This window comes from Cervus canadensis, chromosome 22, assembly GCF_019320065.1.
Source record: "Cervus canadensis isolate Bull #8, Minnesota chromosome 22, ASM1932006v1, whole genome shotgun sequence".
Lineage (NCBI taxonomy): Eukaryota > Metazoa > Chordata > Mammalia > Artiodactyla > Cervidae > Cervus > Cervus canadensis.
Genome location: NC_057407.1, coordinates 42,004,357 through 42,032,163, shown reverse-complemented (window position 1 = coordinate 42,032,163; position 27,807 = coordinate 42,004,357). Strand labels below are relative to the sequence as shown.

At 44.6% G+C, this 27,807-nt stretch overlaps 1 protein-coding gene across 8 annotated transcripts in view; it reads left to right on the top strand.

Moving 5' to 3' along the window:
* The first annotated feature begins 333 nt into the window (after positions 1 to 333).
* Positions 334 to 27,807, top strand: part of SRGAP3 (SLIT-ROBO Rho GTPase activating protein 3) — a 245,427-nt gene continuing 217,953 nt past the window's right edge. For all 8 annotated transcript variants that reach the window (XR_006264405.1, XM_043442109.1, XM_043442108.1 and 5 more), the window contains exon 1: positions 334 to 1,122. Coding sequence is in view for 7 of the 8 variants with exons in the window: in XM_043442109.1 (XP_043298044.1) it covers positions 1,056 to 1,122 (67 nt within the window). In the remaining variant the exon portion in view is untranslated. The remainder of the gene's footprint in view (positions 1,123 to 27,807) is intronic.

Genomic DNA, 27,807 nt, shown 5'->3' with positions numbered 1-27,807 from the left:
AGCCCCTCTCCTCCGCTAGACAATCCAGCAGAGTGACAAACTGTCACATAGCCGTTGCTTGAGAAATTGAATTAAATTGCACGTTGCAAAGAAAAGGTGGACCTTTTGGAGTTTTTGGAGGAAGAATTCCTAACCTAACTGCCAATGGTAGGAGCCTGCAGGGGCCTCTCAGGCCTCCCCAGCCCAGTTCTTTTTCCTGCCTCCTTCCCTTTTGTGAGCTGTTCTTCCTCTTTTTGCTTGCAGTGAGTTCTGCTCTCCTGTAGGCTACAATGTGTCAGTTGTTATAAAATCCGGGAGGTGGAGCTTGTGACGAGAGCGGTGGGGGAGCGCTCGGCCAGCCCTGCAGGGCGTGCAGTCCAGCCTCCGGTTCACCGGAGCTTAAGCCTTGCAGCAGGAGAACTTCCACCTCGCCCTCCTGGCTTTGAGCCTCACTGTATATCGGACCAGAGGCGCCGAAGGGAGGGAGGATGCGAGATGACCGGCCCTTTGGCAACCTGACCATCTCTTTAACAGAACCTTGGAAAAACAGCCGGAGGCTGACTGCAGGACCGAGGAGGCGCCGCGCCTCTTGTGGATGTGTGTGTGTGTGTGTGTGAGTGTGTGTGAGAGGGTGAGCGGGTGTGAGGGTGTGTGAGTGTGCATCACGACTGTGTGTGTGCATGGCTGGATGAGTGTGCCAGTGCACGCGTGAGTGTGTGTCTGTATGTGTGTGTCTGTGTGTGTGTGAGAGTGAGTGCTCTTGGTTATTATTTTTTTTGGAAGAAAAATCTTGAAAATCTTGGGCAGGTTACCGTGCTCCTAGGGTGGTGGTTCTTCTGCAAGAGGAGTTGACCAGACCAAGCTACTTGAGACATTTTTCTCGCCAAGTAAAGAGAAATTTCCTTTGAGAACGAGAGGGATTTTTCCGCTGGCTCTGCAGCTGAGTGGAAGAGGTTAGCCCCCTACACCTGTGAAATCGACCAGAGCCGTGTGATTACTAGGGTTGGAGCGAGGACTCGGGAAGAAAAGGAGCAATAAATCCAACAGCCTGTCAGTGCCTTTGGCCACATTGGAAGATGTCATCTCAAACTAAGTTCAAGAAAGACAAAGAGATCATTGCCGAATATGAAGCCCAAATAAAAGGTGAGATTCGGGCTGGGGAGTCATGCCTCCCCTCCCCTTTCTTTCTCTTGCTTTGGCTTTTTTCCCCCTTTTCCTCCCTGCCATCATGAAATGTTGTTATGCATCAATAATCTTATTGTGAGGAGGAACAGTGGCAGCTGCAGAAGTCCGGACTGGTTTCGACTGCAGAGCGCGCTGGTGCTGGGAGTAGGGATCGTAGAGCGGGCGGCGATCACTGCATTGCAGGTGTGTGAGGAGGATCCTACACCCGGCTTCAGGAGTGTCTCAGATACTCCATCATCTCGGCCGTGACATGTCACTCTCAGGCCATTTTGACAGTCACTGCCAAAGGCAGTCACTACCTCCTCCCCCTGCCATGCAAAAAGCCCCATGATATGATGTATGTTTTTTTGTGATCTGCTTTTTTTTTCCCCCTCTCTTTCTCCTTTCTGTTTTTTGTCGTTGCTTTGCCTCTGCCCCTTTCTCTGGTCTGGAATTCACATGCATATACTGTGGGAAGCAGCATCCCTGGGCTGCACTTCTTTGTCGGTGACTCTCGGCTGGCCTGGGTTGCCATGGATTAACTGTTATGGAGCATATTGATCCAAACTAATGCAGGCATTTAGGCATAAAGAGGGAGCTCAGTGCAGAAAATGTATTGTCTCACAGCGTGCAGCCCCCATCACCGTCCATGCACTAGTGTTCAGGGTCATCAGCCCTCATTGAAAGCCAGCAGTTCAGTGTGCTGGCTGGTAGGTGCTGCCTGGCTTCCGTGGTGTCAGGGGAAGCCTGCCAGGAGGGTGAGGTGACCTCTGGCTGCTCGTTCCAGCTTTAATGCCACTCACGGGGTGCACACTCCTCCCAGAAGCCGCTCCCTAAATCCTCACTAGCAAGGGGAAAGAGGAAACCAGACACAATTGCATAGACAAATTCAGGTAGATTCCTTATTCAGGCCAGACTGGGGCTTCTCGCACCCTTGTGAGTCCTAGGCTCAGCTTTGGCAAGGAAGACATGGAAGCACCATCCACCATTCTCACCCTTTCTTTTAGGAGAATACCCTAAGGGAAGCCTGGGCCTCTTGGCGTCTGATTTCTTTCTGGTCATGGTTCTCCTTGCTGTGACATAGGGTGTGTTGTGGTCGCTTGTAGAAAGAGTAAGGGCAGAGTACATCTTCAGGGGGTGCTGATGCCTGCCCCCCACCAGAGCTCTTGAGCAAGTTGGTTATTTGATGCTCTGGTGACCTGAGGTTCCACACCTGCTTCTAGGTGCCGCTACTGCTCAAGGCTCAGTGACCCAGGAAGTCGGGCGGCCCCCCCCAGGGGCGTTGGGAGGTCGCGCATCACAGCTGCTGTCTTCGCTTCAGATGCTTGGGAAACTTTGGGAGGGGAGCAGCCATCAGGGGAGAGCTTTGTTTTTTTCCAGCCTCGCCAACCGTCTTGTGCCTTTTAGTTCTGGTCAAACCCAGCATGCCAATCACCTCTCTGTAGACCCCGGGGAAAAATGAGCAGAAAAGCAGAAAACTCTGCTCTTCCCTGGGTGCCTCCTCTGCAGTTTTCAGTTCAGTGTGGAAAACAGTGACTTACAATGTTTCAGCCTTGCTGAAAATTGAGAAATCCACCCTTTTATTGGTCAGGGATCTGAATTCTCTGACTGCTCAGTACAAAAGCCTGCACACTTTTTAGGGAGTTTATGTTCTGTAAGACTAATCTGGCTGATTTTTATTTTTTTCTTTAAAAACTAAGTTTCCCATGGAAAATGCCGTCAGAGAGAAGGCTAGGCCAAGTTTGGGACAGTTTGGGGGTTTTTATAAGCATTGGCTTGGTAGGAAACGTACTTACCTAATTTTTGAAGGATTGCTACCACTGGGACTGTGAACTCTGCCTGAGTATCAACTAAGCATTCTTTTACTTTTTACCTTTTGCCTTTATTTTAACAACTAAATAGCAAGGGCAGGGTAATGCGTTTCAGCAGGAAATTTGTCCAAATGATCTTATCTCTTCTAAACTCTAAATGTCTTTGCATTCTGGTTAAAAGAGTTTCATTTTATTCCTCTAGGGTTGACATCCACACCATTTAGGTCAGGATGCTACTGTGCCTGAAACTGGAATCTTTTCTGTAAAAATTCTATTTGTTCATCATCATCATCATCTACTGATGTGTGTTCAGGGCTCGATAGTTTCCATGGCTCACTCCCAGACCTCGCCCCTCTTGGCTTACACAAAGTACAGACAGTCTGTAGGAGCTCAGTTTTAGAGGTGAGGAAACTGAGGCCTTGTAATGTTAAATGACTTGCCCAAGGTCACAAGGTGGGAAATGTGAAGGCAGTTGGTTTCCTTCCAGGCCCAGTGTCCCGATACATTGTTTGCCTGAAGCTGCCCCTTGAAGGATTGATGTCAGTAGCAGATGGCAGTTTTGCGGTGGGGACCGCCTGCCTCCCGATCACAGTCCATTGTTTACCCTCTTACTTTCCTCCCTTGCCTTTGTTGCTGGCCTCTGAAGAGCGTTTGACCAGTCATCAAAAATAATGCCTGACGCCAATTATCTTGGGTATCATTTGGCCAGTTTGGCACAAACACTCCACCTAGTCTGACGGATTTTGTCCTCTGTACGTTTTGTGAGACAGCTTTTGATTTTTAAAAGTGATACTGAGTTTTTTCTTGGCTTAGTCCCTTTTTTCTCTTTATGAAGAATTTACTGACTGGAACAAAGGGGACTGTTTTCAAAGTTCTTTTTCCTATTGTGAAAAATTTCAGACTCATGCCTTCTCTTGCCTAATCAGACCCTCGAATCCCTTTGATTATATACCTGTGACACAGGAGACACCATATGCTTGCACATTCCCAGTGATGGGGAACTCACCACTTCCCGAGCCCACATATTCCATTTTTAGACCACTCTGGCTGTTGTAAGGAGTTTTTTAATGTTGGGTTAAGAATGTTTCTCATCCACCTTTTGGTTCTATACCTTGGGACTTCATAGAACGAGACATGCTTTTTCCCCATGACTGCCCATTGGATATTTGCAGACTCTGATCACCAACCCTGAACTGTGATTCTCATTTGCTCATACAAGGTGGTTCACTGCTGCTTTATCATCTTAACTCTCCTCTGGATCTTCTGCATCCTGGGTTGCAAACTCCAGGCCTTTGAGTGTTTGGCAGAGAGAATAAGTGAGTGAAGCTGGCCAAGTTAGATTATTTGTGGCAGTTGGCCCACCACCTCAGCCAGCACAGTATAAGAAGGGGGGTGGTGATTATGGTTGGCCTGAGAACACATGTCCTGTCCAAATGGACAGTCACTACTTGGGTTCAACCAGTTGTTACCATTTAGAATGTAGGCCCAGCCAGATCTATCAGTTTTTCAACAGATGCCATTAATCTGGATTAGACCTTTATGCTTTTAAAGAGATTTTGCCAAATGGACCTGCAGAAGACTGTACTGTCAAAAATCTTCTTCAAGAGTGATACTAAGTTCTAAATGAGACTCTTTAAATATGATCAGAGAAAGGAAACAACATCACTTCCTAATTTATGGTGTATGTAATGCTTCTATTAATATAGCTCAAGGGTTGAATTAGCCCTTTTCACTGCCCACTCTCTCACTGCACCATATATATTGTATCTGCTATGTTTCTCCAATCCACTGGGCTAGGAGCCTTATCAGAGAGAAGAAAATGAAATGAATTTAATATGACTTGTTCTTGGTGACCCTGTGCTGGCTCCAAATGGATATTGCTTCTTGTCTGAGGTGTTCACAAGTGCTCCTCTATGAACCTGTTCAGGAACCCTGCCTAAGAGTGACACCATATTCTCCAATCTGGAACTGGCAAACTCAAACTTCTTTCCCCCTTTGAAAATCAGAACATTTTCCCATCTCCAGCTTTTTGGCACTTATCCTATCTTTCACAGTGTCCTCAAAGATCACTGATAGTGTTTCTTAATTTTATTCACAAGCATTTTCCAGTACCCTGGGTTCTAATTCATCTTGATGTCATATGTAATGGTCTGTTCTGCGTTTATTCAGAGTTCAAATTTCCATTTCATCCTAATAGAAAATGAAAATAGAAATTCAGTGATTGACTTCAGTGTTTGATTTTTTTTTTTATTACACATCCATATTCATTTTAGGCCATCTTTTTAATGGCATAAGTCTAGAATTGAGGGGAAGAAGAGCAGGTAGTGAAGACAATCACAGAGAAGCATTTATTTACTCACTCATTTACACATTCACTCAGTGAACACTGAGCATCGACTTTGTTCTTAGTCTTGTCCTGAGTGTTGTGAGAGATGCAAAATATATGATATATCCTTGACTTTCAAGAGTTTTCTTGGAATATGGCAATAAAATCAGTGAAGGAAAAGAAAGAAAAATCTAAAATCTAAAAAACTTCCAACTTTAGCATGAGAATGAATTTAATGTTAAAGAGATTATGCCTTGGAGTGATTGGACAATGACCTTAAGAGGCATCATCACCTTCAGTGGCTTCAGTGAGGAAAGCAGGCTGGGTTGGGGAACAGTGGGGACTGTGGCTGACTAGGGAGCTCATTTAGAGGAGGCAGCCCCTGCTCAGCTCTCCTGTCATTGCCGTGAAGGGATGTAAGCCCAGAGTGGTTAGCTCTTTCAGTGTTTCCAGAGCATCTGGATTTCAAGACAAAATCTCCTAATTTTTATTTTAAATATTTAGAAATTTAACTTTTGAAACATTTTTTAAATGGAGTTGTCTTTTCCATTATTGAGCTGTAAGAGTTCTTTCTACATTTTGGATACGAGTTCCTTATGAGATACAAGATTTGCAAATACTGTATTCCATTCTGTGGGTTATCTTTTCTCTTTTTTGATGGAGTCCTTTGAAGCATAAAAGTTTTTAATTTTTCTGAAGCTTTATCTATTTTTTTCATTCTTTTTTCATGCATTTGGTGTCATATCTAAGGATTCTTTGCTAAATCCAAGGCCATGATGAAAATCTCCAAATTTTTAAGACGTAACGCCAGTTTATAAGAAATACCTTGCTTTCTGAACGAATCTGTCCAGTAGGAAAGCTTCAACCCATGCCCACCAGTCTTCAACTTCTGGCCTACAAGTTGAAGTCCATAAAGGGTCTTGCTAATGAGGCCTCATCCAGTTTACCTGTTTCATCTTCAGTTGTTTTCTCTATAAAAGGCCTGTGCTGTCATAACCACATTAGAACAATTCCTTGTCTCTGACTCCTCCATACCTTTTCCCATCTCCAAATATTTCCCCATTTGTGCCTTTATTCTGCTTAAAATGTCTTCCTTCCCTGCCTCCCGCACCACCCCCCCCAACTTTTTTTGGTTTGGCCAACTCCTGACCATCCTTCACTGCCTGGTCAAATGATCCCTCTTCCATGATGCCTTCCTAATAACTCTTCCAGGCAGAATCATGTCTGCCTTTCTCTTCTGGACTTCATTATCCTTCATTACAATTTTGTGTTCAGTCTTTTGGCCATGAACTCTAGAGAAATGCTTATGGTCATTTTCATTTCCAATTTCCAATTTCATTTCATGTGACTGGTGTACAATCAGTTGAAGCAGTGGCTAATAAGTTACTAATAAGAAGTTTTACTTTTCTAACTCACAGCCAAGCTCAAGCTGGAGTTATATTTTCTTTGACATTTGTCTTAGCTTGGGTCGCTATAACAAAATACCACAGGCAGCTGGGAAGCTTAAACAACAGACATTTATTTCTCACAATTCTGGAGGCTGGGAAGTCCAAGATCAAGGTGCCCGCAGATTTGGCTCCTGTTGAGAGCACGCTTTCCTGCTTGTAGCCTTCTTGCTGTGCTCACACGATCTTTGCTCTGTGTGTAGAGAGAGAGCTCTCTGTCCTCCTCTTCTTAGAAGGATACTAATCCCATTATGAGGGCACCACTCTCATTATCTCATGTGAACCTAATCACCTCCCAGAGGCCCCACCCATCTCCAAACACCATCACATGGGAGGTTAGGGCTTCAGTGTGTGACTTTTAGGGGGAAACACCAAGCATTCAACCCCTAGCAACATCACATTTTCTGTTCCATTGAAAGTAGGGGTTTTATTTGTTAAGGGAATATGCTTCATGATTTGATGAATTTCCTTGTTTGTCCCTGATAGGGGGGAGGGGAGATATTTATCTATGGAGATGGGATGAAGGCTGATGTGTTTAAAGCCAAGGTGATGTTTGATAAGGTGATGTCTGTCATACTAGTGCTGGGAAGTTGATTGGGGAGCACGGCACATCAGGTGCCTCCCAGTCGGGAAGTCAGTGGATCTGGGGTGTGTGTTGGAGCTCTCACCACCAGAGTTTATATGTTAGGGGCTACTTTTCCTTTCCAGAAACCTCTATTATTCATTCATTCATTCACTCACACATTCATTCAGTGGCTGTTACAAGCCATGCTTCAGGCTCTACAGCTTTGTTTAGCAATGGGATGTAATTAATTTTTATTTATCTCTAAGTCTCAGTCATGCATATGGTGTCTCATTTTGTGATCCCCCAAATTATATGGAATAGTCATTATTATTCCTATCTTATAGATAAAACCTAAAATTTAGACAAATAGGTTGTATTAGATTACACAGTGAATAGGGCCGAACTAAGGTTTAAATTGGAGGGGTTCTGACTTCCAGCTGTGCAGGGAGGCAAGAAATATGCCAGGGCAGTTCTGCTTTGAAACCCAGAGGTTTCTTCACTGGGGGGCCAGTCTGGGATGGGTCTTAGTCTTTGACTTCCTGCCTTTCCTAGCCCTTCCACAATCCTTATGATAAAACCTGCCTATCTCCCAACTTGAGGTCGCTTAGCTGTGTGAGATCCCTCTCTCCCACCCCAGGAAGTCATCTTTGAAAAAGTGCCTAGTGGAGAATTGAAAGAGGTTCCACCAACCTGGAAACACAGAACCAGAAATCTTAGATGTCTGCTAGTCCAATGCTCCCACTTTTGTATTTCCCTCCAGATGTGGAGACTGATGTTCAGAGAAGAGTTCTGGCTTGTAGGCATTTCTAGACCATATTTCCATGAACACAAAAGCTTTTTTGCTTGGTTCATTGCTGTAGCCTTGTGCCTGGCATCTCACTGGTGGTCAGTAATGGTACTGCATTGAATTGCTCCAGTGGGTGGGGCAAGCCTGGGTGGTGGTGGTTGCCTGGGAGGCAGAGCAGAGCAGTGCCTTGGAAAACATGATGAGGTGAGGATAGAAGAGGGTAAGGATTGGAGAGGTCAGGAGGACATGAGGTTAGGCTGGTTCAGAAACTGGGTCCTGTCCTTGTAGCTGCCAGGAAGTTGGGGGTGGGGGGTAGGGGCTGACTCTTAAAGGTGCTGAGTTTCAATTCAGAACCTTTGGCCTAATACAGGCCACAGCAGGCTGTATTCTGGGCTCTATTTCCCTTGTAAATGATTTGTTCCTGATGGTTTGTTGGTGTTTATAAAATTTCTTGGCTGGCCTGGGAGTGGGGTTTTGGCTCTGTTCTCTTAATTTGTTTAATCATTAGGCCAATTTATGTTTGGAGTAGTGTTCCCTGAGGTGTATTCCATGAAATTGAATGTAAAGAGGCATTGGGTGGAAAAAAATAGTTCTGTGGTCAAATAGGTTTTGGAAGTTCTAGCATGAAGTGAGTTAAATAGGATTGTTTCCTACAGGACTTATGGGAACCTTGAATGTGTTAAGTATGAACTGCCAAGAAGGGGCCGCAGATGTTCCTCAAACTTTATTCAATCTTGTAAACCTTCATGGAATATCTACAAGACTGTGTTCTGAAGGTCGATAATGTCGGGCTACAGTTTGTGGGTTATTCAGTTTCTTTCTCTTTTTGCCTTTTACCCAGTTCCCTAATTATTATAGTTTTCTAACAGGACAGTGTGAAGAAGGGAAGAGGTAAAACAAATGTGTACCCAGCTCAGATAAATGATTTCAATGTGGTGTTTTGAGGCCACTTAGAAAATGTGGCTTTTGACATTTCCAATTACTGAGCGCTCAACCATTGATTTAAATGGTAGTTTGGTGACAGCTCTTTCTGATCAGTATGTGTGGCGTGTGCACATGTGCCCGGCTGTGTGTGACAGTTTAGGGGGTGCCCTCAGCTGCAGGCAGCATTCAAGGGGCTTTGAATGGACCTGGGTGCCACCCCTGGGATTGTGCAGTCGATGCCAGGTGATAATGGTGCAGATGGACACGCAGATGCCCGCAGCCTGTGGAGCCTCAGAGGAAGCAGTCTCAGCCCCAAATCCAGGTGCAATAAAAATATGATTTTCTTTATTTTTCTGTAACTTGACTTAAATTTCACATCTCTATTCTGCTGGAAGTGACAGAAATAAATCTAAGCAATTTGGGGGTTTCCTCTTGTTTTCTCCAGCGTTGTGGCCCAAGGTCCAGGGGGGCTGGGGTGGTGCCAAGGGGACATCTGTTGTGGTTTATCATCAACCTACTTTGGCAACTACTGAGATGTCCTCCTTCCTGCTGGGTCTGCAGTGGTCAGTCCTGCACTGATAGCTCTCTGTTCCAAACCTGAGCCACTTTGCGCGTTCCCCTCCTCAGCTCCTTCTCTGAGATATGCAGGCACCAGCCTCATACTGAGGCTCCCACACCGGGCTGGGTCATGAGAGACTCTGGACATTTGTCTCAGGCTCGTGTTGCCACTTACTTCTCCTCCAAGGCCTCCCTAGGATGCCTCCTGGGGAAGTGGCCCAGCTCCTCCAGTTTCAGATTCTGCAAATATATGTGGGTATTCTGTCATCACCCACTCTCCCTGGGCTTGTCTAAGGCAAGATAGGGTGGGGATTATTTTCTTACAGATCCATAAAAGCTACATACACCTTGCCTTACAGTCTCCTGAAATCTGTATCTGTGTGTGGAGGAGGGGAGGGGAGGGGGGTTAATAGGGGTGGTCCCCTGGCTCTTTGTCATCAGGCTTTCTTTCAGATCTTTTGTCCATAATCCACATTCTTTCTCTTCTCCCTGAGAACTAGGGTTTCGAAAGTCAAAAGCCAAGAATTGACTCTTTCCCTGTATTATCCCTGAGGCACTGAGCACAGAATGCCCTCCCTGCCTGAGTAACGTTCGGGAAATCTAAGGAAATATGAGAGAAAAACCTTCAATACTCCATCCCTATCCACGCTATCCTGGCCCAGGCCATCACCACCTCTTGCTGGGATCATGGTAATACCCCCCTATCTCAGAGTTTTTCCGCCTCCACACTACTGATGTTTGGGTCTGCATCATTTTTTGTTGTGGGGGCTGTCCTGCACCATGTGGGACGTTGAGCTGCATCCCTGACCTAACCCACTTGATGTCAGCAGCAGACCCCCCTCCCCCCACAAGTTGTCACAACCAAAAATGTCTCCAGACTTTGGCAAATGTCCCCTAGGGGGAATAAGTCCCAGTTAATGCCACTAAAAAGTGACAAATAGATTCAAGGGATTAGATCTGATAAACAGTGCTTGAAGAACTCTGGAAGAGGTTCGTGACATTGTTTAGGAGGCAGTGATCAAGACCATCCCCAAGAAAAAGAAATGCAAAAAGGCAAAATGGTTGTCTGATGAGGCTTTACAAATAGCTGAGAAAAGAAGAGAAGCAAAAAGTGAATGAGAAAAGGAAAGATATACCCATTTGAATGTAGAGTTCCAAAGAATAGCAAGGAGAGAGAAGAAAGCCTTCCTCAGTGATCAACGCAAAGAAATAGAGGAAAACAATAGAATGGGAAAGACTAGAGATCTCTTCAAGAAAATTAGAGATACCAAGGGAACATTTCATGCAAAGATGAGCACAGTAAAGGACAGAAATGGTATGGACCTAAAAGAAGCAGGAGACATTAAGAAGAGGTGGCAAGAATACACAGAAGAACTATACAAAAAAGATCTTCATGACTAAGATAACCGTGATGGTGTGATTACTCACCTAGAGCCAGACATCCTGGAATGTAAAGTCAAGTGGGCCTTAGGAATCATCACTACGAACAAAAATAGTGGAAGTGATGAATTCCAGCTGAGCTATTTCAAATCCTAAAAGATGATGCTGTGAAAGTGCTGCACTCAATATGCCAGCAGATTTGGAAAACTCAGCAGTGGCCACAGGACTGGAAAAGGTCAGTTTTCATTCCAATCCCTAAGAAAGGCAATGCCAAAGAAAGCTCCAACTACTGCACAATGGCACTCATCCCATGCACTAGCAAAGTAATATTCAAAATTCTCCAAGCCAGGCTTCAATAGTATGTGAACCATGAACCTACAGATGTTCAAGCTGGATTTAGAAAAGGCAGAGGAACCAGAGATCAAATTGCCAACATCTGCTGGATCATTGGAAAAGCAAGAGAGTTCCAGAAAAACATTTACTTTTGCTTTATTGTCTAGGCCAAAGCCTTTGACTGCGTGGATCACAACAAATGTGGAAAATTCTGAAAGAGATGAGAATACCAGACCACCTGACCTGCCTCCTGAGAAATCAAGAAGCAAAAGTTAGAACTGGACATGAAACAACAGACTGGCTCCAAATCAGGAAAGGAGTACATCAAGGCTGTATGTTGTCACCCTGCTTATTTAACTTATATGCAGAGTACATCATGTGAAATGCAGGGCTGGATAAAGCCCAAGCTGGAATCAAGATTTCTGGGAGAAATATCAATAATCTCAGATATGCAGATGATACCACCCTTATGGCAGAAAGTGAATAAGAACTAAAGAGCCTCTTGATAAAAGTGAAAGAGGAGATTGAAAAAGTTGGCTTAAAACTCAGCATTCAGAAAACGAAGATCATGGCATCCAGTCCCATCACTTCATGGCAGATAGATGGGGAACAATGGAAACAGTGAGAGACTTTATTTTTTGGGCTCCAAAATCACTGCAGATGGTGACTGCAGCCATGAAATTAAGAGATGCTTGCTCCTTGGAAGGAAAGCTATGACCAACCGAGATAGCATACTAAAAAGCAGAAACATTACTTTACCAACAAAGGTTCGTCTAGTCAAAACTATGGGTTTTCCAGTAGTCATGTATGGATGTGAGAGTTGGACTAAAAAGAAAGCTGAGCGCTGAAGAATTGATGCTTTTGAACTGTGGTGTTGAAGAAGACTCTTGAGAGTTGGATTCTTGAGAATTGGACTGCAAGGAGATCCAACCAGTCCATCCTAAAGGAAATCAGTCCTGAATATTCACTGGAAGGACTGGTCCTGAAGTTGAAACTCCAATACTTTGCCCACCTGATGTGAAGAACCAACTCATTAGAAAAGACCCTGATGCTTGGAAAGATTGAAGAAGGAGGAGGAGGGGATGACAGAGGATGAGATGGTTGGATGTCATCACCAATGCAATGGACGTGAGTTGAGTTTGAGTAGGAGATGGTGATGGACAGGGAAGCCTGGCGTGCTGCATGCCATGGGGTCGCAAAGAGTTGGACATGACTGAGTGACTGAACTGAAGTGAATGCCACTATCCTAATTGATCTCCCTGCTTCTTCTCTTGTCTTCAGAGTCTGTTCTCCCCACAGCAGCCAGAAGTAATGCTTACACAACTTAATTTAATCATGTCACTTCCTAGTTTCAAACCCTCCAGTAGAATTTCACTGCTCAAGAATTGAATCCAAATGCCTAGCTGGGCTTATGAAGCCGTGCTGTGACCATCTTGACCACCTCACCTCTCCACTCTCCAGGTGCCTTGAATTCTCTAAACTTGTACCCACTTTGAGACTTTGCACGTAACTTTTCCTTCTTTCTGGAACCCTATTAACCCTGTATTGTCACATGGCTGGCTCCTTCTAGGGACTCAACTCTTCCCTTGCCTGTTATTTTCTGATCACCCAATATTAAGTAGCTATGGAGTAACTAATGGATCAGCTGACTTGAAGACTCAGGAGAGCACTTACAGCTCTATGATGTTTTCCCTCTTTAAAATTTTTTTTCCAGAATTGAAAGTCTATAAGAACAAGACTTTCGTTTCTCATGTTCATTTTTGTTTTGTTAGTACCTAGAACAACATTTGGTGTGTAATAGGTGACTGTGGGATTTGGTGAGTGAATGGTGAGAGTGGATGTCATTGTTCTGGACTTTGTACATAAGCACATGTATATATTCTGCTTTGGGGTGCATGAGTTTGTACCAGAAATTACAGTTTAGAGGCACAAAATGGAGCAGATTCAGGCTTTTTGAAACCCTCACCAAGAGGTACTTCAAGAAGATGAAGAATCAAAGAAGGGGCAGTTGTATCTCTGTAAAACTATCCAACCTTTGGCTTAGAAGGGAATGAAGTAGAGAGACCAGGGGACCACTTGCAAGGATACTACAGGGAATTTAATATTTTCCATTAATTGAGCATGTAGGTAGCTGAAAGGGGGACACAAAAGGGGATAAAATGTGGTCTCTGTCCCTGTCTTTGATGGACTCACAGTTTTCTAGGAAATGTAGTTGAACAAAAATAGATTAATCGATTATGATACAGTGTGGTGAGTATTGGGACAGTGCTGGAATCACACTGAAAACAAAGTGAAAATGACAACTTTGTTGGGGAGAGCTGGAGAGGTTCTTCTAGAAGAAATGACTTTTAGGTAGGGCTTTGAAGGATGGATGGAGAAGGCAATGGCACCCCACTCCAGTACTCTCGCCTGGAAAATCCCATGGACGGAGGAGCCTGGTAGGCTGCAGTCCATGGGGTTGCGAAGAGTCGGACATGACTGAGCGATTTCACTTTCACTTTTCAATTTTATGCATTGAAGAAGGAAATGGCAGCCCACTCCAGTGTTCTTGCCTGGAGAATCCCAGGGATGGGGTCGCACAGAGTCGGACACGACTGAAGTGACTTAACAGCAGTAGCAGTTGAAGGATGGGTAGAAGCTCTCCAAGTGTTGAAGGGCATTTCACGAAGAGAGAACAGCTTGTGCAAAGGCATGGGGGTCATGAAAGGACCTGGGCACTTGGACAATGGTGAGCAGTCTGATGTCGCTAAAATCCAGAGTGAGTTGAATGGAGTGGGGTTAGGAGATGAGACCAGAAGTGACAGGAGTTTAAAGTTCATTTCTAGCCATTGACTCTGTGAGCCTTTAATCTTGGAGATACCAGATGAAACTTATTTTTTGATAATATTTTTTTCTGATTTTGGATGAAATACATGCTCATTTTTTAAAAAGTTTTGAAACTACAGGGGAAAAAAGAATCTAGAAGCTACTACTTGAGATAATCACTATAAAAATTTAAGATATTACCTTTCAGACTTCATACCTCTATCAAATATGTTTTATATCTATATATAATAAAAAATGAGCTTCCCTGGTGGCTCAGATAGTAAAGAATCTGCCTGCAGTGCAGGAGATCCAGGTTCAATCCCTGGGTCAGGAAGATCCCCTGGAGGAGGAAATGGCAACCCACTTCAGTATTCTTGCCTGGAGAATCCCATGGACAGAGGAGCCTGGTGGGCTACAGTCCATGGGGTCGCAAACAGTCAGACACAACTGAGCAACTAACACTTTCCCTTTCATGTAACAGAAAATAGGATCATAGGTCTTTCATGAAAAGTTATAAAGATAAAGCTGAGAGGCACATCATCATAGGCCTGTAGGACTAGGCTTGAAATAGTGTGGCCTTACAATAAAGAGACTAAAAAAAAACAATAAAGAGACTTTGCTAAGTAAGAACATCAATCTATATGCATGACCTCCCACATGTTTTGATGGTCCACGAGGGAGGGCTGGGGATTTGTTTGTTGGAAACCATTTTCTTGTGGTGATAGACTTGTGTGGCCATTTCTGTCCCACCAGATTTATATAAAGCTCATCAAGAACTTCCCTCCACATCTGTTCCTACTGCTTTCAGCTAAAAAATCTCCCCTTCCTGGTCCCCCATAGTCTCACTTCCCTGTTGGTACCCAGGCAGCTGTTCCTGCCTTTGGCAGGAAGTATTAAAAGGAGAATGCTGTCAAAGGCAAAGAATTAAGGCTCCACAGCAGGTTCCTCCTCCCCGCTGGTACTTTCCCTCATTGTTGTTCCTCTGCCTGCATCCCTGGTCATCAGTGGTGCTTTTGGGATTCTTGATTGCTGGCCTGCTCCCAGCAGTGGGAACTTACTATTCCCCTTGCTTCTGATGGCTAGTGAGGTTATTTTCAGAGTATAGTTTACTGTTGATCAGTAAGTTTTCCAACCCTTTGCCAGATAGAAAGTCCTGGATCCCTGTCGGTGGGTAGAGTTTCCGTGGAGGAGTTGGGCTCAGTGGGAGGGGACAGCTCCACAGGGGAATCTTCCATGGCTTAAAGTGCCTTACACGGAACCAGAGAGAGATGCCATGAGAGGACCTTCCCAGTAAAACACCTTAGCCACCTTCAGGGATACAAAACGGTGGGTGTCTCTTCTCTGATTTCTGTGTTCTTGAACTAAAGAATACAAACTGGCTGAACACAACGTGGCTGCTTCCCAGCTGTCATCTCAGCAGGACATTTCTAAGCAGAGTTACCGGCATGTTACTTTTTAGTTTACAGAAATTTTATTTTGATCAGTGGTCTCTCCAGTGTGTTTTGGATCTCCCGAGATACATCATCTCGGAGAAACTGAGGCAGGACAGCAGCCACTGTGGCTTCTGACACCTGGTAATCCATTACTCCTTGACTTCCAAGCCTGGTCATTTGGACTTCTGACCTTTTGCCTGATTGTGTTTATTTGTCCCTTGACAAAACTAATCTAGGGCTTTTGTTTTGACCTGATCTTTCTGTCTCAGGCCTTACTCTGAGTATCTCTGTCTTGCTGGATCTCCTCCTTGGCATAATACTGCCATCGAAACTGTCCATCAAAATTGGTGGAGGCCCTATTGTTTTATGCCAGAAACACAGTATTGTTAGACCATTGGGAATACTGGGAAAGTAATGTTGAGAATGTAGTGATCCAGTTCACTTTGATTTAGTTTAACAAGTATTTATTGAGTTCCTACTATGTTCCCTGACCTCATAGACTTTATAGTGCTGCGAGAAAAACAAAATTTAACTTGTAATTATAAAAATACTGAGTATTATGAAAGAGTGATTTAGAGTCTTTGGGGAACATATAGCAAATGGATCTAAATGGTTAAAAATGTTGTGATTTCTGATATTGGTCTATAAAACTGAATCAATTGGCTAAGCTTACCTTCCCACCATTATTTTCTGAGTTATGTAATATTTAGACTGAGCCATCTCTCCATTGGAGAGGGTCAGAAGCCATCAAAATACTTAAGGGGTCAGGAAGATGGGTACTTCTAAGAGAAACACATAATTCTTTGTGTAAAAGATAAAAACGTTTCCAGAAAGGGAATTTCATAATAGTTATACTCAAGTTGGTAAATATAATCATTGGATAAGTGCTTTTAAGGTGAAATTAAACCCAGGGATCAACTGAAGAGGATTGAAATCCAATTGGCTGGATAGAGTTATGCTAGAGTCACAGAACGTGGCTGAGACAAGAATACGGACTGTGAAAGGAGGCAGCTGTGATGGGGTGGGGATCATTCTGTGGACGGAATTGCACAGACCTGGGTTTGAGTCTTGGCTTGTGGCTTATTAGCAGAGTGATAAGTCTTTCTATATCCAAGAAAGAGAAGAAAACACGGATAATATCCTGCCAGTTTCCCTATTTGAAAAATGGGGTAGTAATCCTTCATTTGTGTGTGTGTGTGTGACAGAGGGGGCAGAGAGAGAATTAGTTGAAACAAGACAAATCAGAATTTCTAGCATGCTTCTTGGCATATAGGACCATTCACTGAATGGTGGAAATGTTAGCTCAACCTATCAGAAGGTCACTAGCATTGAGTCCTGGACAGTGAACCTGAGCTTACAGGTGAAACCCTTAGTGAATGCACCAGATTAGAGGGAGAAGAGAGTGAGGCGGTACTGGAAAACCGTCAGTAGATGATGGGTTACAAATATGGGCAGCTAGAAGAGGAAGGCTCCAGTAAGTCTCAGGCATCATGCCTTAAGTAGGCATGATGCTTTTTCTTGCCCTATTGAATTTTTTCCCCCCAGTGTGGCTCCTGGGCCACCCACATCAGAATCTCTGTGGGTTGATACCCAGGAACCGGCATTTTACAAGTGTCCCAGTTTTCACGAACTTGGAATATTTGAATCTGGTCTTAGTGAGCTCACCAACTTGACTGTTTGTATATCTTTTTTTTTGAAGGCAAAAGAACATTTAATTGTCATGTAGACTACTGATGAATGAGAAAAAGAACCAAACCTGAGCACCGTGTGTGTGTGTGTGTGTGTGTGTGTGTGTGTGAAAATCCTGTGTCTTTTAAAATTTAAAAAAATGTGTCTTTATATATTTACGTGTGTGCAAACAGTTCCATAGTTCTTATTGACTGGTAATGATGTTTACTGTTGGGAACTAGGACTGAGATGAGGTCAGGGATAGGGGCAGATTGCAGTGACAGGGAACTCTGAAGAGGAGACCTTTTCCCCTTATATTGGTCAGTATTGATTCACTTCTAAAGTAATGAGCATGATTACTTTTCTAATTAAAAAAACCTGCCAACTTGACAATAAGTAAGGCATTTGACAAATTTTCCTGCTATGAAAGTTGTTTAAACATCTTTCTTATCAAAAGAAAAGAAAGAATGGTAGAAAGAAAGACACCTGTAAGAGATTTAAGTTATGCTTTACTTCTTATGGTGCTCATTAAGTAGTATAAGAATGATTGCTGAAATGAAATTATTATTTTACTGATTTATTCCCCCCTGTAGCAAGGAAAGTGTTTTTCCCTTCTCTTTCAAAATTTTAAGAGATAGGCATGGAGGGGGAATAGTCAAGCCCAACCATTTAATTTATTGGATTTAAATCAGAAGCCTTTGTGGTGCTATGTCCAGATTCAGGGATTCAGAGGCACAGACCTGGTTTTCCATCTGTGATCTGTCTTTTGAATAAGGCACATCTCTATTCTGCATCCTTGTTTCCTCATCGGTACAATGAGGGTGTTACTTACCTTAAAGGCTAGTCACTGTGAGGATCAAATGAGGTGCTGTATGAGAGAGTAAACTCTAAAGGGCTGCAGATATGTTAATTATTTCTATTTTTGCCTAGTGCCCTCCCCCTCATGCTGCTATTACCGCAGGGTTGTTTATGTGTCTGTCTCCCTGTGAGCTCATTGAGTGCAGGGGCCTTGTTTTATTCATTCCCCAAATTCTTATGCCTAGTGCCTGCCACACAAGAGGCATTCAAAGCAAGTTCTGGAATAGCTATCAAGGATAGAAAAATACATGCACAGTTAGGTTTCGGCTTATGAAAATATTAAGATATTCTTCCAGGAAATGCCATCTTCTACTTCTATTTAAAGGAATCAAAAAAAAATTCACTCAAGTCCACAACAGCAGTGATACTGCTCACAGAAGGTAAAGAATTTTATTAGGGAAAATTTAATTGCCCGATTTCTAAAGAGACGGCCACAATCTCCATCCTCATTACTGTCAAGTGCAGGATGGCTGTTTCTAGGGAGGGCAACATGATTGAAAAAACTGTGAAAAGGAAAATCCTGATACTCCTTGAGAAAAGTCTCCCAAGAAACAGAAATGCCCCCGGATTACCAGTTTCCTTTATTGTCTGTCAGAGCCCTAGAATAAGCCTTCTCTGGACTCCTCAGACAAAGGGCCTCTTCGACCTCTACCCCAGACCTTGGCTGGTGAACCAGAAAGTCCCTTATTTCCCCTGGAAAATAAATTGCTTGACAAAATTGGAAGGATTATCTGAGGCCCAATTTAGGGGGCTCCGGTACCTCTAAGACCCAGATAATTATCATCTGAATGGGCCGAGGGGAGGACTGGGGCCAAGACTGGAAACAGAGCCCTGGTCTAGATCTGTAGTGAGGACACAAGGGACCAGTCTCAGCTCTGATAATCTGGACCACCCTCCAGTACTGCCATGAATCTGCACTGTCTTCTGCCTTTCCCATACCAGTTGCCTAAGCCAGAACAGCTGGAGAGCACCATTACATAGGTTCATAATTGTCCAAACAAGTACAGATTGTTGCATGGACCATCATCAGCCTAGGTGAAATCTCTAGTGGCTTGCCAAAAGGCTCTGTCCTGTTCATTGTTTTAACTGAGTATCTGGTTGAGGACATGAGCATGCCTATCCATGGTTGTTGATACTGAACTGTCTAAGGTTTGCAGCCCTGCTGCTGTACTTTCTAACTGTGTGACTTTGGGCAAGTCTTTTCATCTCTTTGAGCTTCAGTTTCCCCATCTGTAAAGTGGAGATAATTATCCAACCTCAAAGAGTTATCTGGGGGGTTAAGTGAGGTAAAGGAAGTAAAGCCCCCCGCACAGTGCCTGGCACACAGTGAGGACTCAGTGTTAGCTGTTATTGTTAGTGATCATAACTGCAAGAGTAGTATGGCCAGCCTGGGAGTCCAGTAGATCTGGGCTCAGATTCTAGCTGGACCACTTATTAGTTGTGAACAGATTGTTGAACCTCTCTGAGGCTTAGCTCTCTGTACCATTGTAAAATAGGAACAATAATACCTACTTTGGGCATTTCTGTAAAGAATTCAGGCCAGATCAGACACACAGTAGATGCTCCATAAACAGTGGTTGCCATGAAGAGAAACAGCACATCGTGTGGCAGACAGAACCAGGAAGCTGAGCAGTCTTCAAAGACTGGGATGGGGTACCAACTCTAAAAATGTAAGTTTATTAGTATCCTTAAGGGAATGCCACCAGCTCTTCGAAAGAAGGAAACTTTTTTGAATATTGAGCCCTGAAAGAAATTTCTCCTTTGAATAGATAGCAGTGTGAGTGAGGCAGTAACAAATTGACCTTTGGTTAGGATGCCAGACCTTGGACCCTGGTTCCAGCCTTGTCCTTTATTCAAGTGGTTCTTGGCCCCTCTCCAGAAGGTTCCAGGAAAATAGATGATAGAGGCCATGGGCTAGGAATTGAACACCTGTCTCGAAGCTGTGACTCAATGCCCTGATGCAGAAGTCTGGCAAGCTGTGCTGCATCTGGACTCGTTTGGCCCAGGTGTCTTGGGCATATAGGCCTTCCCCTCCAAGCCCATATGTGAATCTTGTTTCTGTTGCTCCAGGGTAACCAAAGGTGATCTGGAGCTTGAACCTCTGCCTCTTCCCTGTAGGGACCAGTCTGAACAACCACCCTGACTTTTCTCTGAGATGCCAACAGGCCTAACCAGACCCAAGGGAGCAGAGACAGTCAAAAGCCTAGACCCACCCAGACTTAATCTTTGACCTCCTTGGAAACAACGTCTTGGAACTTTGGTCCATGAAAGTGTCTAGAATCTGGAAAGTCCATAATATAATTTCCTTCCTATCTTCTTCTGTGGAAGAAATCAATGGAGAATCAGTGACACCCTGCCTGCATCCTCAGTGCTGCTCCATAGCATGCCTGCTGTGCAGCCAGGAGCTGAGTATTTAGCCCTCAGAGATTTAAGAATGCCTTTTTGATATCCTTCTCTTTCTCCAGATGTTTAAAGCAGCTCAAAGCTAAATTTTAAAAAGTCAATTTATTTTCTTCCAGACTGTCACTGATCACCGTACAAGCAAGAAAGAGGTGGTCTGCAGACCAGTGATGAATTTTATTGAGATGCACAACAAAGTTGAGCAACCTCATAGAAAAATCTGTATTTCTGACTCTTATGCGACAAACTGGATGATCTGGTGCACTGGGCCTCCGTTCCTTCATGGCAGCCAGTTAGCCAGAGCTGAGTGGCAGCTGCCATTGTTAGGCGAGGCCTGCATTCTTAAGTCTCCATCACTTCCTGGGACAGGAGCTCTGGGGTCCCCACACCCCCTTATCTCACACCCATTGCTTCACTCATTACCCCAAGCTCCCTGGTTTCTATGTACAGTTGGGTTTGCCACTTCTTGATAAGGCCAAGAAGATATATTCTATCTTGTCTTTCAAATTATGCTCATCGGGTAGGGTTGTACAATAAGAATCAAATGATTCAGTATCTATGAAACAAATGATTCAATATCTATGAAATAAAAATGCCTGACTTGCCACCATCCTTTCAAATTTCACAATCGAGACTCTCTGCCATTACTTTAAGTAAGTCCTTCTTCACTTCTTAAGGATGAGTTCAAAGTTGGAATCAAGGGCAAGACACTGTCCTCCAAGGAGAAGTGCTGTGGGGTTTGCCTCTGACCCATCCCTGAGGGGAACTGGGGACAGGTGGGCTGGAGGGTCCTTCAGCCGCTGGAGGCTGTTAAGGACCGGGTGATGTGATGGGTGGTGGTCTTAGTTACCCCTGTAGTTGTCACCACAACACGTTTTTAGTAGTTAAAAAAATCCCTCAATGTAAGTTGATAGTTTACACACCAAAGCACAATTCACTAAAAGCAAAATTCTGCTCAAACAATCTGGTCCAGAAACTGTACATTGAACTCTGAAGTCAGACAGACCTAGAATGGAATTTCAGCCTCATCACTAATCGCTTGACCTTGGGCAAGTCATCTCACCCCCTCTGCTTCAACTTCCACCTTCTTAAGATGGGTACCTCTTGTGAGGATTAAATGACATAATTCTCATTCAGTAGTTTAGCTCAGTGTCTGTAACGTGGGCAAAACTCTGTTATTATGCTTCCCCAGATCTTGAGGCTTGATCTAATCCAGGAGTGAGATTAGAACATTTATGGCAGAACTGGCAGCTTGGAGGCAAACTTAGACCCACTAGTGTGTTTTGTTTGGCCTTTGGAACATTTACAAAGGTGAATGAATTCCCGACGTTTAAAAATTAAGAAAGTCTTTAAGAAATCAGGGGAGTTTACATATAAATCCAGATTTCTGGCATTTGTTATGAATGGGAAGATCTAGAAACACTGGGCCCCTATTTTCAGACAGAGACGAGATTTGGCTGCCCCCCTCAACTGGGGCATGGCCTCCACTTTGTTCTTGGCCCACCTCACTCATTTTTTGTTACTTGCTTGGGCATGTGAGTTTTTGGATCTGGAGGAATGGGTTGACCTTCATTTAAATCTTCCATAAGTATTTCTAGCAACCAGGCTTTGGAGAAGGAGACAGCAGGTCGTATTTCCTGGCAAATGCCCCAGTCCCTTCTGTTGTATCTTTTATGCATAGGGCCCTCAGCTCCAAAAATCTGTAGGAGCACAGGTAGGGTCAAGATTCTTTTAAAATAATCTGGGGAACTTCCCTGGCAGTCCAGTGGTTAAGACTCCTTGCTTCCAATGGGTTCGATACCTTGTCGGGGAACTAAGATCCCACAAGCTATAGAGTGCAGTGTGGCCAAAAAATGCAATAAATAAAAATAAAAAACTGAGGGACTGCAACAGAAATTGAGATAAAAGCAGAAACCAATGAGTCAGGGGGAAAAAAAAGAAAACTTAAAAGAATCTAGGGACACTGACAAAGATTTGTACCTGTGACTGGATGGCCACCTTATCACAACACATAGGTGAGCTGAAAGTTAAGAAGGAAGAAAGTGTAGAGTTTGCCCTTCTGTCTAAAAACCCAGCTGGTCGAGTACAGACTGGGGAGAGGTGTGTTTAGCAGAGCACTGGTGAAAAAGACTCAAGGTTCTCGTTGACCTTAAGTTTGGTGTGAGTCATAGGGAGGCAGCTGCCAAAAACCCTAATCTGATTTGGGGCTGGGTTTATGAAAGTCTAGTGTCTGGAAGACCTTTCTAACAATTAGAGCTGTCTTGAAAGGACAGGCAGACAGCCTCAGGAAGCCTGGAGCTCCCTGGTGTAGGAGGTGTTTGAAGCTGGGTGACATGCCCCTGGAAAAGATTGTCAGAGTGGGGATTTAGGCATCAGAGGGAGGTTTGTTCTGTGTGACATACAAGGTCTCTGCCAAGCCTGTGATTCTGCTTCCTGCAGCCCAGTGGAAGAAGATAATTTCCATAACAAAAGTAAAAACCTTGCTTTCTGATAGAGAAAAGCAGAACGTACTGAAGAGGCAGCCATTTTGCTCAGGTTCTGTCAAAATGGAAATATAAACTCCTAGTTTTCACCTAGCAATCTGGGCAACACGTGTCCCTGGCCCTGCCTCATCCCTGAACCTCGTCTCACCTGCAGCATCATCCTGACACCCGCTTCATTTCTCAGAGAAGGAGGGGGTGGTGGGGAAGGATCTGTTTTGCACATTCTGCTAATTTGTTTAAGCTGAACTTTTATGCAGAGCTTGCAAACTGACGGCACACAGGCCAGATCCAGTCCTCAGATGTGTTTGATTTGGCCTGGACTGTGTCTTTGAAAAATGTGAATTAGATGCCAACAAGTAAAAATGAGATTTCACATAAAATCTGGACTTCCAGCACCTTTTTAAAAAGTCAGAAGGTCTGGCAGCTCTGGGCCTGTATCCCCACGTGGCAGCACGCGATGGTGCTGAGCACCAGAGCCCTTCCTGGACAGGATTTGGGCTTGCACTTGGGCACTGTCCTTACCCCCCTAACCTTGCCTGCTCCACTAGTTCACCTGACTGCCCCACTCCTAGGCCCCTGTAGGTACTGGCGTTAGTAACCCCTGGTATAGTGTTGTGGTGGTGGTTTATTTTAATCAAAATGTCATTAAACTTTATTTTCATTAGGTAAAAGCCACTGATTTTCTCCAACTTTGAAGGGAGTATCCTGTTTGGGACGGTCCAACTTAAAATACGGCCTTTGTGGTTTACCTGGATTCCACTTTCTAGGATGTGGGTTGGGAAGGGCACCTCAAAGAGGAATAGACATCTTCAGAGCAGCTGGAACCAAGATAAAATAAAATCTGAATCTCAGGAAAGGCTTGCTCTAGATTCTAAGACAGTGCGGACCAAGAATGCAAAGAAGCACCACTGTCAGTGTCAAATTGAAATTTTCCTAACTCTGCAGAGGATGCCTTACTCTGAGAAGCAGAAGTGGTTTATTTGTTTATATAAGCATGACCAGCACATTAGGCAGCAGTTTGTTTTCAAGGCCACATCAAAATGCCCTGCATGGTCAGAGGCATCCTTTAGGTGCAGTCCCGGATGCCTCTTGGTCATCTCCCTAACGGTGTGGTGAGCAGCTGGGGGTCACGGGGGAGGGTGAGGAGTTGGGTGGAGGCAGCTGAGATGCCTTTGCAGCTGCTCCTAATGAATAACTGTGGCTCAGATACCCTTGGCCCCAATTTCTTGCATCTCAGCAAACAGCCCTCTCTCTTCTTTTGAACTGCTCCCAGGCCTTTGAGGGCTTCCCAGGTGGCTCTGTGGGTAAAGAGTCCACCTGCAATGCAGGAGATGCAGGAGACATGGGTTTGATCCCTGGGTTGGGAAGATCCCCTGGAGGAGGGCATGGCAACCCACTCCAGTATTCTTGTCTGGAGAATCCCTTGGACAGAGGAGCCTAGTGGGCTACAGTCCATGGGGTCACAAAGAGTTGGACATGACTGAAGTGACTGAGCGTGAATGTATGCAAGGCTTCTGATAGTTTTCCTTCTACTGACCCAAATCTTCATCCTCTTATCTTCCACACCACGGGCCTAGTCTGGAGCCATGCAGAATGATAGTTTTCCCTTCCATGGCACAGCCCTGCAGATGTCTGCCTAGTTGTCTCCTCTCTTTCTTGAGCTGGCTGACCTTCCCTGCTCAGAGGAGATGGGTTAGGGGTGGGGGCGCAGACAGACAGGTGGAGGCGGATGAAGCGATGTGCACACGTGGCTCTCAAGCTGGGCTGCTTCTGCTTGGAACCCTGAGTTTCATATGAAGCACCTTCCTCTCCAAAGGTGCCTCAGAAACTCTCTGCCAGCTGGTAGGGTCTGAGGGAGACTGAGAATAACTGAATCTTCATAGGAAACTTTGGTATTTTGTGGTAGAAATTGCAGGATCTTCACCAGAAGCAGAGGATGGTCAAGGGCTATTAGCTTAGTGCCCAGTGGCTGCTAGGAATCAGGGGAGTGAGGTCCACTGAGGGCTTATTGCTTGGCTGCCCCACCCCGAGGTGGAATCTGCTAGATCCTCATCCTGCTTGAGCCTGTCTCTCCGCTGTTAAGAACTCAGACCAAAATTGTCCATCCCGGGACTTCAAAATCCTTAGGAACTCCCTCCAACACCACTTCGTTGCAGAACGAGCCACTCCCTATATGGAACCTTGGGCTTATCACTTAGGAAATGCCCTTCAGGTTTGAGTATTTCTAGTGTAGACAAAGGGTCTTGTCTGGCTCTCTATGGTACAAATCACCCGGCTCCAGTTTTCTGTTTTAACTGTAGTCGCCTGCATGTATCCTTTGTTGAGTCATCTTCGCCTATTGTTTTCCTTTCACCTTTCCCTATTTTTTTTTTTTTTAAACTTGCCCTTTCTTGGGATCTTTCGTCCACAGATAGAAGTGATATCTGTGAATTGTGGGAATTCCAGGAAGAGTTATCTCTCAGGAATGCCAGGGACTGTCTGTGACGGCTTGGCATCTGGAAGATGCTCTATCTCTATGATAGGGGAGAAGATGCCATCTGAACTGCCTGGAGAGGGTTAGCAGTGCAGGGTGGTGAGTGAGTGGGTAGGGTTTTCCATAAGGTCTGTCTCTCTTCCTACTGTCTTCCTTCTATCTGCTTCCCCACATTTCTCACTTCTTGTTTTGTAAAGAGAAATAGCTATATCCATTTGTAAATAGCATGACATCTCAGTATAACATCATCATTGTTTCCTAATCCGGGGCCCTGGCCATTCCCTTCCTGACCTGCTCAGCCTTCCCTGGGTACTTCCTTTCGTCTGAGTCAGCAGTAGAGAGGTTCTGTGTCTCAGAGAGTTGTTCCTTGGACTGGGCACCCTGGGTAATATTTGGTGACAAAATTCAGTTGGTACTATAGGCCTTACACGGACAAGCTCGGGGCACAAAGCATGTATGTGTGGAGTATGAGGAGGAATCTGTTGCGGTTAGGAGATCAGATGTTCCTTCCGGAGGAGCGTCTGTCCCCATCAGAACACTGTGGCTTGTGGAACGGCTTTGCATGAAGAAACAACCTGTCTGGAGCCCATGTCGTTCCTGTGGTATGGGGAGCTAATCAAAACTTCATGAGAAGAGGTGGCTGTCTTCCAGAATCAAGATTAATTGATATTGGTTAATGGAAACAAATCGAATCTCTCAGCAACCCTTCCCATTAGGCTTCTAGTAGTTCACTTTTCTATGGAGGCCAGGAGAGTTTTTATAGAATCTCCAAGTTCTTGGAAACAGTTGACTCCTTAAAGACGTTCGTGTCTGTTTTCAGAGTGGCTGGTGGGAAATGAAGAGAAAATGCCTCCAAGTTATTGGGATGAAGTTGTAATTCTCTTTTGCTTGTGGTTTGCTCAACCCACTCACATCATTGTTGCATTTGATCTTCCCCAGCCTGTGGAGCAGGTGGAGCTGGGTTATTATTATCTCTGTTTTCCAGGCGAGGAACTCTCTGCACCCTGGAACACCAGTCCCTCAAGATGTCTGCTCTAAAAAGGACTGTGTATTCAAATAATCATGGGAAGCATTCTAGTGTGTTCCCTCCTTAAGGGAGTTATAGCACATGGCTACATATTAAAGGCTCTGATAAGTCCTGTTAAAAAAAAAGAAAATATTTAGTGCATTGTTTCCTAAGCTCATTAACTGAGGTACTTCCCCCCACACACACACTTTTTTTTTTTTTTTACAGTATACTGTCATTCTGTAGATGTTCAAACTTTTTCTGTAAAGGGCCAGATGGTAAACATTTCAGGCTTTGTGGGCCATATTATCTCTGTCTCAACTACTCAGCTCTGCTCTTGAGTGCAATAGCAGCCGTGGACAATAGAGAAATGAGTGGGCATGGCTGTGCTCCAGCAAAACTTTATTTACAAAAATAAGCTGTGAGTTAGATTTGACTCATGGACTGTAGTTTGCTGATCCCTATTCTAGAGCAGACATCCTTGGAACAGCTGCTTGAAGTGTCCAGAGAGTCCTGGGTAGGAACTTCCCTCCCAACCCCCAGAACAGGTGGCATGGTGGCAGTGTCTCATTGAAGGTGGCATAGAGGTTGGACACTTTACGCAGTGTATAACTTCCAACTGCTGTCAGAGATGTCTCTGGTGAGAAATCAGGAATATGACCAATTAATGTATGAGAATAGACTAACCACCTAATGTGCTCTCACTTTAAGTAGAACTTTTGGTTGCACGACTAAAGCCAGATGGAGCTGGTGGCAGTGAAAATGTAGCTTGTTATGAAGATGCAGGATGTTCTGCGGAAGCCAGGTGAGGACATGCAGTTGGCCCTGGGCTGACCTGGGACCAGAAACAGGGTACTAGGGAGCCCTGGTTTGTTCTAGAGATTAAATTGTGGTGGTGGTGTTTAGTCACTCAGTTGGGTCTGACTCTTTTGAGACCACAGGAACTGTAGCCCACCAGGCTTCTCTGTCCATGGGATTTCTCAGGCAAGAATACTGGAGTGGGTTGCCATTCTTCTCTAGGGGATCTTCCTGACCTAGGGATTGAACCCACATCTCCTGCATTGCAGATGGATCCTTTACCACTGAGCCACCAGGGAAGCCTGTTAATTGGTGTACATCTCTCTGTGCATCAGCTTCACTCTCCCTTCTTAGCAAACTGGCAATTTCTGATACTTGTACATGACAGGTAGACAGCTCCAAAGTTCATGTTTTAGCTGGAGTGGACATGGGCGGAGATTGTCTCTCGCTCATTTGCCTTCTTTTCCTCCTCCCGCACTTCAGTGCTGCTGGGAAGAGACTTGACTGACCCAGCTCAGGTGGTCCTTGAGCCAGTCACTGTCACCAGGAATGTGGGGCTAACAGTACAGCTCCAGTCAGGATGCTATTCCTGTTGATGAGGCAGGCACTTT